Here is a 19,980-nt window from a genome sequence, read left to right as displayed (position 1 = left end):
CCCTTTATATAAGCTATGCAAAAGTGCTCTGCAATCATTCAGAGCAGGTGAAGCCTGAAAGCTACAGGTCAGCCCTGGTCAGCCCTTCCAGTGGGCTGAACTGCAGCATAAAAACCACATTGAAATGCTGACGGGATTTTCTTTCTGGGCTTCAACCCGTGTGTTTGGGACCTGCCTGCTGCGTGTAGCGCTATGGGATGCCTGACGTTTTAGTGTGTTCCCTCCTGCTGATGACTCCCTCCAAAAATACAGTAAGGCATACCGACAGGCACACATCCTAGAGAAAGACAGCAGCCTTGCAAAGACACAATCCTCAAGGTAAACAGCAATCTGAGCTCCTAATGTCATTACAGGGGCTCAAGAGACTGCACTGGAAGTGCTTGTATAGGACATGTGTACAAATGGGTTTCACTGTGCAGCAGGCTGGAACAGCCAGCAGCAGATATCCCCTAACCAGGCCTGATTCCACTTGCCATTCAGGTAGCCTGTCACCCCAGAGGAGTATGAATGTCACCTTTAAAATTCAGAGCAGCTTTGCAGTGAATGAAGTGGAAGGTCACACCATACACACACGGTGCTTTCCAGGCAGCAGCTTCTAGAATCACAAACCTGCTCCCAAACAAATTAGATCACAAAGAGCTGCTTAAACAGAAACAGAAAAGCTCACTGTTCCAACTCCGGGGAAAAAGAGCAACCCATCTAAATAAAATGCCAAGGCCAGAGAAAGTCTGGCTGGCACTTGAGATAAAGAACAATTCAGACTGCAGGTTTGTAATCATTTGCTTTCTGGATCTGAAGGTACAAATCGCAGCATGGGCAATCTGCAGCTAGCTTGCACAACTGCAAGGTCAGGATGTGGATGGGAGACGGCATGCTGAGTTCAAACCAGACAGGCAAAAAACTGCCCTAGCTCTCTTGATAACAGACTGAAGAAGAACCGGGCTGAAGAGGAGGAACAGCAGCGCAGCTTTCTGAAAAGCTCAATGCCAGCAACTGCTCTGCCTCCATCCTCGCACCTCGTCTCGCACTTTTAATTCCATGTCACCTGTCTTTGGCTTCTGATTTGCTTGTCTGTGCTTCAATAGCCTGCAATTTCCAGCGCTGCCCTCAATTCAAACGAGACCCATAGTGATGTTAATCAGAGCAGCACGGATGAATTGAGAGGACCGATGTTTTCATAACTGCAGCTCCAGCAGCAGACGCTGGTTTCCTTGGCAGAGCACTCAATGCAGAGTATGTTCACATTTTCCAAACGCACACGCTTCCTACTGGAAAATGAGTTGATCAAAGCTCAATTTGTGTCAAGTCGATAAAACAACTCCAGCAAAAACCTTGGAATGTTTATTTTTGTTAATTTTTAAACAGGATGTCTCGGTTTTCCTTTGAAATCGCATTTTACCGTTTTCCTGAGCGCAACTTGAATTTATTAACTGTTTCATTACATTAATTTTTCCTTTTCTGTTTTGCCAAGATACTCAAATTTCTGCTGCAGAAAATTACTGAAAATGTTCCTTCAATTACTGAAGGGAAAAAGGAAGTTTTCAAAATCATTTTCCAAAAACTGGTTAGCGGATTGAAAAATTAATTGCTTCCACCGTTCTAATTAATTGCATCACTCACATGTAGCTGCCACCCCCCAGTACAAGCCTGATCAGTTGCTACTGGAGAAAAGCCCTCCTTTCAGCCAGCACCAGATTACAACATGCACACAGCAGCGCCCTGCTGGGATAAAACATTTTCCTGGCAGGCCTGACTCAAGTCCTGCACAAAATACACACCAGCAGCAGAATGAGGCAGTCGAAGTGAATTTGCTCCAAATGATGGTTCTGAGATTATTTCTGCTCCCCACCTTATTTACCAATTTGCTTCAATTCCAAATTTGTTTTTCCCTCTCTGGATTTATTGTCACTGCACCTGCCTCAAAAGGAGAGCAGAAAAGTCAGCAATCAAAGAACTGCTGATTAGTTTGGCTCTGTGTCACCCTGATTAAAATGGTGTCCTGCAACTCACTGCTACACTTAGTGAACCACAAGACAGCCCTGTGTTCTTGCTAAACCAGTGAGAGCTTCACTGGGAGGGAGCAAGGGACTCCTGCTTCCCTCATCATAGAAGCACAGAGCCATTATGTTACAGGAGTTTCTCCTTCTGCACAGTTTATCCCACAGGAATTAAGTGCTGAGTAGAGTCTAAGGTAACAAAACAAACAGCCCACCCATGCGTCTCTCCTCAGCTTCCAAGATGAATTTAATGAGATTGTGAAGAAAGTTGCGATTTGAATTTGTGGCATGTTGTTGACATACTCCATGAACTGGAAATTCAGTAAAATTTTTGTTTTGGATATGTCAAAATGCAAGGAATGTTTCCTCTGGAGACCATTGGCATACCCAGGCCAACCTGAGACTTGAAGTTTTCAGGTTTCCCTTACAGGAAAATCTTTTTCGGGAGATTCTTTTTCTTTTCCTGGTTGGATCACATCTTTGCACTCTGGTTGCAAAGCCCTGCTCAGATCTGAACCCAGGTCTTCTGAGGTGAAGGGCTGCTGCATGAACACTGTCACACATCTGTCTCCGGAAGTCTCATCTGCTTTTACAGGAGAAAAGCACTGCTTTTACCTTTCCCTGCCATATGCTGCTTTGTGCTTCTCGTGGAGCAGGCAGTTACATTTCTCTAAGCAGATTCTGCCTCAGAGCATTTAATCTGTTTAATACGCCCATGGACATTTTAGAAGCTCAGATTCTCTTCATCCAAAGTCACAACCTGCGCTAACACGAGCTCTTGGAAAGAAGTTCCCTAACCTCAGCAGACCTACAGATGCACACAGGAACAGCTTTGTCCAGTGCAGCACTCCAGGCAAGATTAGGAAGCAGAGGCCAAGTTATCTCTTAAAGAGTAAAGGCACCTGTCTTGTCTTCCAGCGGCCTCTTCCATGGCTGAGCCAACCTGCTGTTTCCAGTCCTCTGTCTCCTTATTTCTTCACTCCTGGCTATCCTTTACTCTGGCCCCTTACCTTTCTACTGAGGTGAGAAGCAGCCTTACTTGCGTCATGGGGCAAGACTCTGCTCCCCTCCTGCAGGGCATGTGTTGGGTGACAACCCGTGGTGGGGACAACTTCAGGAGCGCAGTTAAAGCACTAAAGGACCCCCAGAACTGACTTTTTTGTTCTCTTTTTACAGCTCTTAGCACAATATGTTTTTTCCCGTGGTCAGACAAAAATAAATTCCTCACTGCAACAATGGACGAAATGCAGGAGAAAAAAAGATCTTCGGAGCCTAAGATGTGTTTGTAACAAAGCTACTGGTGCTTTGTGGAGGAGGGCATGTGAAATTGTGGAAACTAAGCTAATAGATGTTGCTCCCTTAATAAAGAATTGCAAAGTCAGATTTTCCTTGGCTGTAGATAGCATACAAAAGAACGGGGAGAAAGGCTCATGCAATTTCATTAAAAGAGCCAGCACTCAACAATAATTCTTCTATCAAATAATCAAAATTAGCTTTCTGTTGTTGAAATTCTGCACAGGCACAGGGGAAATTAGCTGTAGCTTTCTGTTCATTTCTCTTTTCAGTTCTGTCTAAGTCTGCTGGCTGCAGTTTAAGAATTCAGGTCACTGAATCGCTTTTTGAATTTGCATGCATTTGAAATAATCTCACTTTATTAGGCTGGCTTATGCCCCGGCCTGCTGTCAAAGTGGCTGCCCCCTGCTACTCTGGTTACTTCTTCTCCTCTTGTTACTCACACAGCTGGGTTCAGAGCATTCTGCCTGGGTCACAGCCAGCAGCACAGCCCATGGCACAGTGCAGGGATGGAGGTGGTCTCTGCCCTCCCTTGCCCCAGCTGTTTCTGTGCCATGGGGAGTGCTGCACTGGCGCTGCACTGGCTGCAAGGTCTCACTGCACCACTGTCTTCGGATCTGCATAAACAGGGAAATCAGCTGGAAGAGAGGTTTCAAAATAATTCTCGACTCCCCGTGTATGTGCTGTTCCCCTGTTTGAGCCCAGCTTTCTCCCAAATGTAGGTCACCCCACGCTGAACTGCACAAACCGCCACGTGAAGTTCTGCTCAGAACTGAGCAGCTCCCAGAAGCAAGGCAAAGCCAGCTGGATCTCAGCAGCTTGACTCTGTGTAAGAGCATCCACAGAGGAGTTCAGGGCACTTAACAAATCTGCTCTAGAAGGTAATTCACGTTAACCCTCCTGAGAGCCTGCCTGTGTAAACACTTACAAAGTGGATGTGCGGTTCCTGATGAACTGCGCTGCAGAAGTTGCCATACATGTGCTCTTACACCATGATAAGGCAGCACCCACCTGCATAATGAAGTCTGTGTCTGTCTTGTGAAAGCTCTATCACCTGAAATACAGTTAATGTACAACAATACTCTCTTCTCCCTTTGTTCCCCACAAGCCTATTTGGAGTTAAACCTGTACATAGGGGCTTATTGCAGGAAGGTGCCATGTGGAAAGGGATATTAATTTTATCAGCACAGAGCTCTTTGTATGGGGTGGTTAGCTGGGTCTGTTGTCTTAATACCATCTTATTACCATCTAACAAACCCCTAACTGGGTCAAATAGCACACAGTGAGTAATGTTATCTGATTAATCTTATGATCATTAAGCAAAACTTGAAATAAGTTTATGATGCTCCTCTCTCACTTCTGACATTTATGTGACTCTACAGAGCTCTGCAGAAAAAAAAGAAAAAAAAAAGTCAAACATTATGAATTGCCATGAAAGGGTGTAAGAACTGTGCAATTCTGAAGCACAATGGTTGTTACTTATTGTTGCAGACTGAAGCCAGAGCCGCCTTCTCCTCAAGTGGCAGCAGTGCTTGCATCTGGAGCCAAAGCTTCTGCACTCAATTCTCAGTGCCCTGCTGGAGCTGACAGCTGTGACAGGGACAGATTCTGGAAGACTCTGGACTGATGACATTCTGGAACTGTTTTCTGTCAGCAGTGTGGTCTGGTGGCAGATAGCTACCAGATTGCCCTCGAGGCAGGAGAAGTCCCCTAAATTTAGAGGTACGGTTGGTAAGTAGGTCGCTCTTCACATAATTTAACAGAGGGTTGAGAGTATTTAAAAAGGTGTTTGAATGGGAAAATACTATCTGAGCAGGTGTTTTATTTTCATGCTGATAGCAAACAGCTGTGAGCATGGCTCTCTAAATCCGAAAGCAAGCTGGTAACTTAGGGGGCCCATAGATATGGGGCACAAATATATTGCATTTCCTATCACTCTCCTCTTGCTTCTGCTGAAAGTCTCCTAGCTCACCAACTAACTGTCTGTGGTATCAGTGACCCGGCCCAGCGAACTCACACTCTGCAAGGTAGACAGGAGTTGGGATCAACTGATGTGATCAAGGTTATTTACAAAGTCAAAGCCAGGTCTCCTGAGATCTCATCACTACCCTCCTTCTGTCGAGATATGTCAGGCTTTATTTTCCTTCCAGACTTGCATGAGAAACAGTGCTTCCACATTCAGACTGGGTTGCCAGCTCACCTTAATTAAGCTGAAGTCATGTGCGCTCACTCATGGTGAGCTGCCAATCGATAGCTTTCCTTAGGCTGATGTACACTGAGTCTGGGCCTTCAATTCCAAAGACAAAGTAATTCAGAAATTGAATTCCTGCCTAAGTTTGAACTCCCACCTTGAAGATACCTACAGCAGGGCCAGACTGCACTGTGTGGCTCACCGAGGCCATTTCAGACAGCCAACTCAAAGGAGATGAATCATATCCTTTTATCAATGCCTTTTTTTCTTTGCTGACTGTAAAAGTCAGATTTGGGTCTGCACATTGTACAGAGGAGAGGATTTCAGGTCAGAGAAACACACGTAGCAGTATTTGAACCCCAGTTCCCTATAAACAGTCATGTTTATGGGTTTTTCAGGTGACCAAAGAGGACACAACACAGAAAAACCTGTGTTTTCACTTGTCAAGCATTGATATCATAGCAGCTCAGTACTTGGATAATAAGTTTTCATCACCTGTGCCTTTATCAGCAACTGCAGCTAAGAGACATATATATATATAGCCCTGTGAGCAAATCTGCTTGCTCATCTCACACGTGCAGATCTTTGGGGGTTAATCACCTGCATAAACAAAATTGGGACCTCAGTGTGGATGCAGAGTACGCTTTGTGCTGAGCACAGACTGCTTTATTTATACACATTTCAGCCCATTTCATGTGATTTTGCATGGCACCTGCCACAAGGGAATAGGTAGCTAAGACGTGTTCAGACTGGGCTCCACCTTTGCTAATATTATTTTCCCTGTAGAAGAGATGAGGAACTGAGGCATGTTGCAAAGGCATGACAAGGACAAACAGGGAATCTGTGGCAGAGCTTGGCACAGGTCCCAGACTTCTCATTCTCAGTTCACCCAGCCTAACACAGGCCAGTCCCAGCTCTGTGGCAGCAGATCCCACAGTATCAGCCATCATTCAGACAAGCGGCGTTGCAAACCCAACAGGATTTCAATTTCAACTGCAGAAGAGTGATCAGGAGCTGACAAACAGGGTGCCCAGTGAAAAAGTTTGAGAACAGCTATTTTGTGGCTCCTATGACAACGCTTTTTAAAACTTCTGCCACTATAATATTTTAAACAGGCAGCCTTGTGCTGTAATAACATTATGTAATAATATTTAGACTGGTATTGTGTTGCCTTAGATTTGTTTTTTAGCATCTGCAATGCCTGGAGGAAATGCAAGGCATTTTTAATCCATTAAACTGAGATCCCTGGACCAAAATCCATGCAACGGGCATTCAAAACATAGGCATTTCAAACCACTTGAAGTGAGATATTCCCAAAGAAATCGAAAAAAACGACTTCCTCTGGCTTCAGAATGCTCTTTCAGCTCCCAGCAGCAACTTCGGTATGGATGGTAGGGAACCTCATGGCAGACATCAAGATTTAAAAGTCAGAAAACAATTGTCTCCCACTATTTTTTGAACGGATGAGGGAATTCTGATCTGACAATATTCACAACCCATGTTGTATTTACTTTCAGTGAACATCGGAGTGGTCGTGTTTTACAAGTGCAAACACTTGTGAAAATCTAATTTTAAGCTTCGATGATCACCCCAAGCCAGATTCACAGCCAGGCAGGAACAGAACCAGGCAGTTTACGTCACTGACACGTCACAAACAGGGCCTGCTCACAAATGCCTGTCCTACAAAGGATCACTCACTGGAGAAAGGAACAAATCAGCTAAACGCACAAACACTACAGAGAATTTTACAGATTGGTCAAGAACAAGAGGAGATTTAAGCCAGGGCTAAAATCATCATTCCTCAGTGATCGGCTTGATTTCCTCAGGTCTCCATCTTCAGGCTCTGAGCCTATGGAGAGCTACGCATGTGATTTTCTGCAGCCTGAGGAGTACTTTAAAGTCTGAAGTTACTCAGAGAGAGAGTTCAGCAGGGACACAAATCACTGCAGAATCAGGCCCTAGTCAATTCCTGGGGACTAATCCTTTCCAGTCTTTAAAGAGCTCTGCAAGTGCAAAACACCTGGGAAACCTCTTCCCCAGCCACACGTGGCCCAGGCAGGATGCCAATATCAATTCCCATTAACAACAGAGGTTAGGAGGATACACCAACACGCTCTTCGGCAGAGCGATCAATGGAGCTGAGGGCTCTCTGGGGGCTGTGCCCTTCCTGCTGCTGCAGTACCCGTGTACCAGCAGGAAGCAGTGGGGGCACGCAGATCAGCATGTGCCAGCCCCTCTCCTTCCCCTCTGCCTAGCCATGGAATTTCAGACTGCATTTGCTCTGCAAAGTGAATGCCTCACTGCACTTCCAGTCAAGCAGCACTGCTCCTGTTGCTTCAAGGGATGGGGGCTCACATCCTCATCCCGTCTCTCTGCTACTTAGCAAACTTAGATCACAATTCCAAATCCCCAGTAGAGCTGCTAATCCTGTAAACATCATAGAATCATAGAATCACGAGGTTGGAAATGATCTATAAGATCATCCAGTCCAACTGTCTTCTCATCACCACTGCTACCACAAGCACTAAACCAGATCTTGCAGCTCCTCATCCAGACACCTCTTGAACACTGCCAGGGACAGCAACTCCACCACCTCCCTGTGCAGCCATTGCAGTGCCTGACCACTCTCAGAGAGAAAAAGCTCTTCCTCATGCCTAACCTAAACCTCCTCTGCTACAACTTGTGGCCATTTCCCCAGGTCCTGTTCGTTGCCTGGGAGAAGAGGCCAAACCCCTCTTCACCACAACCTCCTTCAGGAAGTTGTGGAGTGCAGTGAGGTCTCTCCCAAGCCTCCTCTTCTCCAGACTGAACAATCCCACCTCCCTCAGCCACTCCTCATTGGACTTGTGCTCCAGACCCCTCACCAGTTTTGTTGCCCTTCTCTGGACATCTCTCCTGGGTGGGCTTCCTTCTCTCTGCTCTTTTGGTTCCTCACTGCAAAGGAAGAATACTGGATGGACCTCTGCTGGCAGTGACAGAGCCCTCTGAATCATTTCATGTCCTCAGGCTGGAACTTCTCAAAGACATGTTGTCATCTGGGCAGAAGAAAGTCAGTGAATGCACTACTAACTTGGAAGGAGGCTCCCACTTGCTTCCATCTTGAATACAGATCCTAAGCTGAACAAGAACCAAAGTACTGTTCTACTTTAGTTCATACTCAGCTTTTCTGTGCCTCTGTCACTCTCCCTCAGATCCCTACGACAGTCCCCTTACTTTCAGAGAGAGCCTCAGTTTAGTGTAGCGTTCCTGACTTCACTAAACAGTCACATGCTGTTACACAGCTGCTGTGCTGCTGCTGCTGGATGGCACACGTTTCAGTGGAAGGTGAAGAAAACGCTTTATTTATCAAAGGCAGGGATTTCCATGGAATCTGCCAATTTCAGTAGGGAATTGGCTCTTTAGGGAAATTCCAGACAAAGAACATTGAGCACAGCGGGGTGGGAAAGTGCTACGAGTACACTATTTTGCAATAGTAGAGGATATAAAGCTAGTAGCAGGCAGCTCTCGATTTAACAGGGATAGCACTAGGATTTTCCTCTGAAGGTACGTGCCTTTTATGTAGTGTAGGGACTAATACTTTCTCATGTCAGCCGAATGGCAAAAGGAGGGGAGGACGGTGCCAGAGCTCTGCTCCAAAGGCCATGTTATTTCAGTAGCTCTGTGTCACCTTCTGACGTTATGTTGATATTTTGCAGCTGCATGTGGAAGGGAATTTCTCCTGCCAGAGAAGAAAATGAGGTTCTTTTTGCTGGTTTGGAAAGGAGAGTTGTGAGAAGCAGCTCTCCCCTTGACCATCACTTCAAGGAAGCTGTCCCACAGCAGTTATGGAGGTTTCCATCTGGCTAACCTTTCCTGCTTTCTTCCATGCTGAAAGTGCAAAAAGGCTACATACCAAAAGGCTGCCTGCAAGGAAATGCCTCAGATGAGAGGTCTGATTCATGGGCAAGCAACATCACAAAAACAATTCGAACAGAGTTCTGATGAAGTTATGGAAAGGGGGTGCTGCCTTGTGCTTAGAGAGTTAGGAGTTGAACCAGCAAGGTTTATTCTTTGTAATATCCCTGACTCAGTGCAATCTGGAGCAGGTTGGCTTTACCTCCCCATGTCTCAGTTTCTCTACCGTATAATTCCCTGCACTAATGATGACTTTTATTATGATTTCTGGCAACTCACTTTGATCCACATTGTGAAAGACTCACACTAGCAAGCTTAGGTCTACACAGCAGCTCAAGGACTGCAGGAGGGGAAGACATACCCAGCTAGCTTCAAACTTGCTCACTTGGGAGCTGGTACCATCCCAGCTGTCAGTCTTACCACCAGTTAAACACCCATGGATTTACATAATTTCACAGTGGTTTTGGGAACTTCCTGTAAGTTCTGCATCACTGCTGGCCAACAGTTTCTGCTACATTTTCCATGAATTTTAGTTATGAATGCAGCTATCCACAGAGCAAAGGACAAGAAGCACACAACACCCTGCTCACCTGCATACGCAGTCACAAAAAGCTTCAGGCCAGGAAGCTGAGCAGTGCTGACCATCTAAAGCTGAAGAATTTGAGATGAAGTCAAGCTGCCCCACCCTTGGTTGTGTCTGACATTACATTTTCTAGGAGCTAGTTCAGTCTCATTTAAATAACCATGTGATAAGGCTGTTGCCACATACACTAGGGCCTCATTAGTGGCCAGACTCTACATGTTGAGCTCACAACCTTTTCCTCAAGGGTCACACTTTCTGGTTTGAAGCAGGTAATGAGATGCACAGAATACAATGTTCCCCACATAAAAAGCCCCAGAGGCACTGCACCCCTTGCTGGGCTGCCAGCTTCCTCCCTGCCCCCCTCACTCCATTATCCTCCTTGCTTTCTGCGTTGTACTCAGACTCGTGCTGACCTTTTTGATTCTGAAAAGCAACGGAAGTGCATGCAGCTTTAAGCGATGTGTAATAAGAAACTTAGGAAGTTAGACTTGAATTCTGAAATGCTTGGTCCACAGCTCTGCAGATATTTTGTGCATGACCTTCTTTAAATCACTTAATGTCTTCATTTTAAATTTTTCTGGTCATGACCAACTGGTGCCCTGGTCCCTGGCTAGACAAGGATGTTTGCAGCACAAGTTATGCCTTCCCCAGGGCAGGACAGCATCCTGACATGGGCCACTGTGAGCTACTGCAATCCAATGATACTCTTTGGTTAACTGTAGGTGTGGGAGGCTTTTTTGCAACTTCCATGTCTTTGTTTGGCTGCCTGTTTCTACTGAAGGTATTTATAGTTGAACTCTAATGGACAGCTGGACAGGTGCTTTGGGGTTGTGTTCTGCTGATGGTTTTGCACAAGAGATCAGAAAGCACACCAAGCTTTCCCTTCCCAAACAGCACTTCTTGCTTCTCTAGCAGCTTGTAAGCTATAACCAGAAAAGCAACTGTTCCATGAAGATGCATTATGGTCTGCATTTCATTATGCATTGACAGACCAGAGAAGATCCTTCCTCATCAATGTAGCTGCCAGTTTTTGTCTTAAGTTCAAAAAATTAATACCTTTAACCCATGCAGTCATACCCCAGCCAGCATCTGTGTAAAAACAGGTCACACTCTAACAAAGTCCTCATGCTGAGAGATGATTTCTGCAGCAGAACATTTCAATGAAATACTGAGATTTGCTTGCAGTACTTGGTGGAGGTCACAGCGTGGCCTGCTTTCTCTTGAACCTGGGAGGCTGTGGGTATTTCCACATTCTGAGCTAAAATTCAAAACGTAGTGAATTCACTAAGATGGCCCTTAGTGGGGTCAGACTGATCTTGGAGCAGGCAGAAATGTGTATGTGAGAGAGAAAGAGTAGAATGAGGTTTTCACTGATCTTCCTAACTGAATGGGTCTCCCTGTAGGAGCTGAAGTCAGGCAAGGAGAGACAGAGCAGAATCTCCTTCAGCTTACAGCTCCAGCAAAGGAATGAAGGACCATCTGTGGGGTCAGGATGCCAGGGCAGCAAGTTGAGGAAAGGAGACCTTCAAGCTACTTACCAATTCTGTCCAGCCTGTCGAGAGCCACCGTTTCAAAAGCTCGCCGCATCATGGGATACTCTTCCAGCACCTCATTGAAGTTGTCCACCGAGAGGGAGTAGAGCCGGCAGTAGGTGTCCGCTCGCACGCTGGCTGTGCGCCGGCCGCGAGTCAGCAGACAGATTTCTGGAATGAAAGACCCAGCCTGAGAACACGGGGACAGAGACCATCAACCCCACGGGACAAAACCTGGCACAGTTGCTCAGCAGTCCCGTCTGCCACCCAGTCCCCTCTCGAGCTGGACTCTACCAGCTTTCCCTTTGCTGAAAGCAGGAACAGTAGGAATGTTCTCCATACGCAGTAACATTTCAGCAATAAAATACCAGGGGGCTCAGTCGTGGCAGCTGCTACATACACCCGCACCAAAGGGACTCCGCTGATCTAATTAGCCAGTCAAGTTTTGTTATGGTGGATTATCAAAGATATCACTTGTGCATTCAGAATGGAGAAGCTGTCTTTCACCAGCTCCTCTTGGGCACTGGGAGCAGAAGGTCATGTCGTGCCCTCATTGAAGCTAATTCTCTCCCTAGATTTGCAGTAGAGGCTCTGTGCTGACCCTGTGGCCCTACTGCCTGTTAATAACTTTGATCCTCATACTCAAAACATTTGTCTTTTCAAAGATGCTTGGAAGTTACTTGCAGATCTGTCACAAGCTTCCAGATGGTCAGGATGAACCAAGTTAGTGCCATTCACTCATTACCAACTCTAGGTGTATTTACACTGAAGTCAGGTACTCCTAGGAAGGTGTTCAGCCGGTTAGAGAACAATAAGTCCTTGACTCCAGCATAAAAACCCCATTTGGGCATGCTCCTTGAACTTTCAGCACAGAGCTCCTGAGGCTTGCTTTTCCACTGACTGAACACAGAGTTTGGGCACCTAAGACAGGCACTTAAATACAGATGGTATGACCTAAGGACAGAAGATCTTGTCACTGACAGCATACTTCTCTGTGCTGCTGAGTGTTGATCTATCAGCATCGTACTGAGGATTCACTCTGGATCCACCCCAGGGCACTCATATAGCAGCACTACAAAGTGGTGAGTTTTTAGGCTGCTTTCCTAAGGAAAAGGTGCTTACAAGACAGTGCTATTTTTGGATGTGTGTGGAACTGTGTGCGTATCATCCTTACTCCAGCATTCTAACTCCAAATCCCAGCAAGCAAACCCAACTTGCTGTGATGCGCAAAATCTCTGTACCAAAGAGCCAGCAGGCAGGTGCAAACAGGTTTTCTTTGCAGGAACTATGATTGTAAGATGAGTACTTAATACAGAATAGTCCTTATAGAAGGACAGGTTTCATTCTACCTCCCCTCAGTAGACAGCGGTGCACATTCAGCACTTGTACTGAAACTCACATCTCCCTGAGAACTGTCTGTCCTGGAGCGTCAGTGTGGTCTCCGCAGGGCTCTGACAGCTGGGTAGTCTCTGTTACTCTGTGAGCAGTATCCTGAAGCTTGTGGTGCTTTCTGACCTTGTACTAGTTTCACTGCTGCTGACACATTACACCTGCCTGCTGACCTTCATGACATTTTGCTGAGCCACAAACTGGGGAGATGAAGGACTGTGTTTTTCCCTCCATGTTTATACAGCACTTCATATGATAGATGCCAGACAGTAGGAATAGGCAACGCTATAAATGTGCTTGGAAAACAGAGAATGCTCCTTTTTTTCTCTTTACATTCTCAGCTTCACAGATCCATCAGTTTGCTTGGGGCAGAAGGAAATGAAACTACAAGAGCTTAGTTTTCCTTCTCCACTTTGTTATTATTTATAGTCCAGACTCCTGCGATGCCCATAAATCCCAGCCACAACCCACTGTACAATTTACTATATGAGAAGCTGCAAGACAGCTGAAATGAACAGAGGGTGGACAAAGAAGTGGCAGAGGTATCAGTACCACATGCTGCTCCACCTGTGCATCCAGGACAAGTTAAGGACAATGTGAACACCAGCAGTGGGCCTCACTGTGAAAAGGTGACCCATAAACACGCACCTCCAAAGTAGGAGCCATCTGCCAGCTTGGTCTCCTTGTTGCCTTTGGTGAGGACACTCACCACCCCGTGCTGGATGAAGTACATCTTCTTGCCAATGGTGCCCTCCCGAATGATGTAATCCCCAGGCTGGAATACCTCAAACCGCAGCTTGGTCAACATGGATGTCACAAAGTTGGGATCTGCGTTGGCAAAGAGTGGCATGGAGGCAACCAGCTTCCGGCAGTTGAAGTTTATGATTTCCTGATGGCACAGTGAATAAGAAGAGAAAGAGAGGGTGGGCGGGAAGAAAAGATGGGACGAGGAAGCAGAAAAGGTATGTTTAGTCAACATCTAATAACATAACGACATTCTCCCACTTATATTAAAAAATTCACACTGTGCATTAAATAGTCAAAAAAGATGCTGTTCCCTTAGTCTGGATCCCCCAGTGTTGGCTAGAATGGGCCTCTGGATGCTCACAGCACGTAGCAGTGCTAACTGAAGCTGATAGTTTGACGCCATGCTTCACTGCTTTCATTCATATGCTTTCCCTTTGAGCAGGGACAAAAGAGTGATTCCCCTCATCCTCCCAAATACATAAAATATATCTCTTCCTGCAGAAAGCTTTGGAGTGTATGAGAGGTGCATAGCGGTGGTAAAACTGTGCATGAAAAAGCCCAGAGCTCCACTCTGGGAAAATGTTATAACTCACCTTGGCAGCCCTACGTACTCCATTGCCCTTGCTTGACAATGAGATATTAAACAGCACAAATGTGCCACAGCTCTCAGAGAAATAATTATCCTGGTCAGCTGGGAACAGTGTCAAGAGGAGGGAGGGAGAGGTGCCCACCAGTCACTGAGGCATGGGCTGGATCATCAACCTCAGCTGAAGAAAACCCAATTCAGCTGTTCAGCTGTCACAGAGCAGACGGGGACTGTGCCTCTTCCTGCGGCTTGGTGTCACTCAGAGGGTATGACAGCGTTTTCCATTGCACAGGAGCTGCTCTGTGCCATGTCAGCTCAGACTCAGAAGGCAGCAGAAAGTGATATTGAGTAAATCACCCAGCACAGTGCTCCCCAGTCAAGCATAGGAGCAAGATCTGGATGACTGGAGCAGGAAGAAGGAGGGCAGGGGAAGCATGTGTCTCCTCCTTACTGAGACTTCTCTTCCAGGGTTGCCCTTTTAGACATCATGCCATTCTCAAAAATCTCAGGGTATTTATCCATACTATTGACTCTGCAATGCAAGGTAACAGACCCTTACAGTGCCCAGGAATAAAGGATAGGAGCAACTGAAGGAGGGGGAGCTCAGCAGGATTAAGATTCTTATGTCTGTTGTACAAACAAAAAGGGCAGAAGATTAGAGAGTCAAAAAGTGAAGGAAGGGGAGTGAAAATCATCTCCACACTCCCACCAGAATCTGCTGCAGAGATCTAACAGTACCCTTAAGGACACAGAGGGGCACTGGGTACTGTGTGCTATATAGCCAGCCAGAGGTTAGCCAGGCTCAGGAAAGCAAGCAAAGTCTTTCCTAAAAGGATTCAAAGCACATGGCTGTCTTATCCTCACCAACATGACCTGTCTTGTAACATGCTGCTCCTCTCCAGCATTGCCATGGGCTCAAGAGCTGCCAAGATGTAACCATTCATGTGATGAGCACATGCCAGGGCCTGAATACCACACTGAATACTCTGCAAACCATGGGGACAGGACAGCGCGCAGCTGCCAAGGACGGCAGGAAAATGCACCATCCTCACCTCTCGGAGGGGCTCGCTCAGCTCTCCCAGGATGCTCTCTTCATCAAACATCTTCCCCTGGTAGCGGTGCTCATAGTAATCATGGATGCGCTGCCTCATGTCTGCAGGGAGCTTGTGGAAGGACATATACTGCTCCACTTGCTTGTACTGCACAGAGGAAAGAAGAAGAAAGGGAGTTACCAGGCTGTGTAACAAATGGCATCCACGTGGGGACAAATACATACCACGGGATTCCCATACCTGACTCTTCCACACCACTCTGGGTTGGCCAAGGCAGGTAAATCTGGTGCAGGACAGCACAATTGCCTTAACGCATGGCACGTTTGCAGACACCTTTGTTTTATTTCCCAAATAGATGCCTGATGTTTTAACCTTATCCTCAGCCAGTTACACCACGAACACAGCTCCTCATTCCCTGAATACTGTCCTCACTAACACACACAGAGGAAGATCTGGGAGCAGATGCCTGAAGGGCTGGCAAAAACAACAATCACATTTAGTCGCATGCAGCTGCACCCATGGCCTGCTTTTCCTCTCCTCTGTGTTCTCACCTGCCCACTACAAACATTTTTTCTTTCTCACTTAGAGCTGCACAGGACCAGATTTTCTTCACTTACTGCTGGATCCCTGTTGCTTCCTGCACTTACGCTATCTAACCTGCCCGTGTTTCTGCCTAAAGAATCGCATTTCCATCCTGTCGTTTAGAGGAGAATACAAGGGCACGCTGTCTGATGCCAGAGCAATGTTTGGGGATGAGTGGTGCTTTCTATCAGTAACTGACACCTCTTCAAGGGCACAGGACTGTAAATGGGACCACTTGCCCTGTAGGTGCTGCACGGACAAGGTGTGTGTGCTGCAATGCTCGTGCCCCTTCCTCCTGGTGTGCAGTACAGAATATCACCCGTACTAATAATGCTGACAAGAGGACCACACACCCCTTTTGCCTTTCTTCTTTCCCCCAGTAAATCTGTCCCTGAATGTCCCTTTACTGCAGCTTGTGCTGAAGTGCCTAATTACCAAACTTCTGCTCATTACAGACCTTCCCTGCACATCAGTGTCACTTAGAACTCAGTACAGTCTGTGCTGGCGCTGCCTTGCATGCTAACAACTTGATCTGCACCAGAGAGGAGAAGGAATTACTCGGAGAAGCCAAGGTAGCAGAGGGGACACTCGGGGTTTCCTGGCATTTCCAGAGCTCTTTGTCTGTAGCTTGCAGCAAAGGAGCTGGCTGTAAATATTCATGATCGCTATAGCATGATCAAAGTCAAGCGAGTCACCACCTCCCCACAGGGAGCTGAATTGGCAATGAACGCTGCACTTTATTATTTGGATTGCTGAAGTTCTGGAGAGGCAGGCAGGATGCTGTAGTGGGCTGTGCTAGGTGCTGCATAGCCTGCAGCTCATCAACAGGGGAGGCAAAATGAGTGGAAACCCTGTGTCCTGAATTGGACCCTATCTACCACACTGCAAAAGCACCACTTTTGTTGTTTTATCCAAGAGCCCCGCTGTCAGAGCACCAGGATACCTGTGAGGGTGGCCAGTGGCACAGATCCCAGCCACCAGCCCACTAGCCCTCTCCTCCCCACTCTAAGCACTTGCTATCAATCTCCAGCTGATCTTGGCTTTGTGGGGAAAATGCCCCAACAAGCACAGTTTGGATGGGAACACTCAGGACTCTCTGCTTACTCACTACTGCGTATGGATTTATTGCTTTGTAACAAAGAACAATAAATAACCGCCCTGCAAAGCCTTTAGGGCTTGTCAGATTCTCCCACACTAACTGTTCCCAGATAAGGCTCTGCGCAAAGACAGGACAGACTTACTTCACCAAAATAGAAGGTTTTCCTTCCTTCCTTCTTACGAATTAAAAATGTGCCTACGAAAGAAAACTGTGAGATAAGAATCCATAATTCTCTGTCACAGTTAAGCAGAAGGACACGTCTCTGCTCTCCTGTCTTTGGCAGTGCTACCTCCCCTCACCCCGTGCCAGAGGGACACACAGACATCAGTGGCCTCTCTGAGTTCAAAGGGAAAGACTCATTAGGAGTTATTTAAATCTTTCTGAAGACAATCAAGTCCATTTAATTTCAAACTTATTTTAAATCTGTTTTTCCTTGAACAAGCCTTTGAGGGAGGCAATATACCGCAAGGGAACCACTTAGAATCACAGAATGGCTTGGGTCAAAAAAGACCACAATGCTCATCTATTTCCAACCCCCCTGCCACTTGCAGGGCTGCCAACTACCAGACAGATCAGGCTGCCCACACCACCAAACCAGGCTGCCCAGAAACTTAGATGAGTATTTTTCCTTCTAGAACCTGCAGCTTTCCCTAGCTGTCTCACCACTCCCCTCCCTCATACCACACTTCACTCACAACCCAAGGAGAACTAAATATTTTTAACGTCTTTCATGCCCTCAATCTCTGTCATGAGTCCTTCTTTCTTTGGCAGTAATAAATCACTGTCTGGAAAAGCCAGACTATTTCCTCACCCTATTTCTGAATACGAAAAAGACGCTGCTTTTGAGAAGATTTGCTCCTATCCCAACCCTGGCACAGAGGCCTCTGAGTCCTCTTTGGTCCTCAGCCCTCACTCTGCAGAGCTTCAGAGAAATGCCATTTGCTATTCTTGCAACTGGGTTAACTCAAACACACACACTTGCACAGAATGCTCACCAACATGTGCCTACTGCAGTGAAGGTGCTTGGGATGCTAGCTGCCCTTCACCCAAAGATAAAACCACATTTCCCATACAGAGTTGCATTACTTCCAGGAATGGGCTGAAGCAGCTGTGGGATGGACTTTAATCCTGCTCCCATTCTCCACATCTGAACTTCCTGGAGGTTAAAAGAGACGCACTTGTGTAAGGAAAAGGGGAACCAAGCAGAGTAATGCATTTTCAATGAAGTGAAATATTATGATACTCCGACAGCATTTCAAATGCTGTGTGGGAATGGCAGCATACATCCTGAGAGTGGATTAAGATACACGTAATCAGCCATGATGTACAGCACTGCATCTCTCTTAAGTGGATTTCTGCTTCATAAGGGCAAAGATCAAGTGACAAGATTCACCAGATGAAGTGTTTTGATAGGACACAGTTGCATCTTTGTTTTATTTTCTCTGACATATGATTAGGAGCAAAACAGTGCTGCCATGTCAGCTCCCCAGCACTTAGTAGTCATCAAAAACTAATGAATGCTAAGTTCTGCTTTTTGTCTCTTAAGCCATTCATTCTCTCACCCTCAGGATCTGTTCTGTGACCATGAGATCTCAATGTGATCAATGCACATTCTCATGGAGTCCAGTGACTCCAGGAGAGAGTGGTTTAAGGGAAGAAAACTAAACATTTGTAACAAATAAAATCAGGCCAAGAGTGCTGGTGCAATCTCTGCTGATTTCCCTTTGCTTGTAGCTTACTTTGTGTCAGCTTTAGAACGCAACATTTTGCTTTCTCCCTGATATTTTGCCGAAGACTGTACTGGATACAAGCTAGCAGTTTATCTTGCCAACACTTCAGCCTTGGGTGCTATTGACTGCTTCCTACAGACCCAGTCTTCAGTCTGCAAGAAGCTTTATATGCGTCTTGGTTCTGAGCTCTTCCAAACACTGCGTTAATTTCTGCACTGCAGCGCTAGCTCAATTTGCTACAGGAGGATGATTTTCAAGTGCTGCATGTTACATGCTGAAATACACTGAATGCTTTTAACTCCACTGCAGTGATACCTTCAGAAATGATCTTATGTAGAATCAAGCTCTTGTTCTGTTATGAATATCACAGACACTAGCAAAGAATTTTTGGAGTCTTCCACTTTCTGTACAACACTCATTACAATGAGGAGCCTCTGTTGCTGCCTCTCCTTGCTGTTCATCAGTAGCTATTCAGGCAAGGATTAAGCTTCAGACAATCTATTTCTTGGTGGTGAGATGTCAGCAGGGTCAATTATAAGCTTGATGAAGCAGTTGTTTACTTCCTCCCATTGGATGCATTACTGCAGTGGCCACAGCACAAGCAGGGAGTCCCACCATGGGTGCTGTTCAGCACACTGCAATCAGCTGGCTGTCACAGTGCTATGAGACGTGGCCCTGCTGAGCTGCAAGTGATGCAAACGTCCATGAGTTTCAGGGGTCTCAGGAGATGGAATCCCAGAATTTTCAGACAGACCTGTTTGCATTTAAATGCTGTGGCAATGCCTGTTTGCTATTACAGGTGCTCTGCCTTAAGCTTTAATCCTTTGCCTGATGGCAAGATTCTCCAATTATGAATGTACTACGTACAAACCTTACACTATGGCCATAGAAACAGCTTGTTTTCCACAACCAAGCTGGGAAAGGCCAGCATACCCTAGCATACATCTGTAGTCCAGCACAGCAGACATTTGGACATGACCATTGGATCTTTTATTCTTCAAGCACTGTGAATTCCCTATCGCAGGACATTCTAGAGATGTCAGGTCACGTTGCTGGATCCACATACTTGGAAGCATGGTGGGGAAAAAGAGATCAATTTTACTTTCATCAGAAGAGAAAGACAAGAGAAATGAGGTAAAGTCTGCCAGGAGACAAAGGCTAGAGATGTAGGAAAGGGAACAGCGAGTCTGATGTGAAATCAGAATTGCCGGGAGCAGCTTTCTGCCAGGAGAGGTGGCTCAGCAGGGAGCCTGTGCTCTTCACATTGTGATGTATTTATTTATTTATTTATTTATTTCTGGTTCA

At 46.2% G+C, this 19,980-nt stretch overlaps 1 protein-coding gene across 1 annotated transcript in view; it reads right to left on the bottom strand.

The window, feature by feature from the left end:
- The window catches only part of HCN4 (hyperpolarization activated cyclic nucleotide gated potassium channel 4), a 98,100-nt gene that overhangs the window by 6,184 nt on the left and 71,936 nt on the right, over positions 1–19,980 (bottom strand). Inside the window, exons 5-7 of the mRNA XM_052672235.1 lie at positions 15,265–15,411; positions 13,528–13,768; positions 11,497–11,661 (exon numbers count right to left, since the gene is read on the bottom strand). Coding sequence (XP_052528195.1) covers positions 11,497–11,661; positions 13,528–13,768; positions 15,265–15,411 — 553 coding nt within the window. The remainder of the gene's footprint in view (positions 1–11,496; positions 11,662–13,527; positions 13,769–15,264; positions 15,412–19,980) is intronic.

This window comes from Tympanuchus pallidicinctus, unplaced genomic scaffold (genome assembly GCF_026119805.1).
Source record: "Tympanuchus pallidicinctus isolate F22 unplaced genomic scaffold, pur_lepc_1.0 scaffold12, whole genome shotgun sequence".
Lineage (NCBI taxonomy): Eukaryota > Metazoa > Chordata > Aves > Galliformes > Phasianidae > Tympanuchus > Tympanuchus pallidicinctus.
This window is presented reverse-complemented; position numbering and strand designations above follow the sequence as displayed.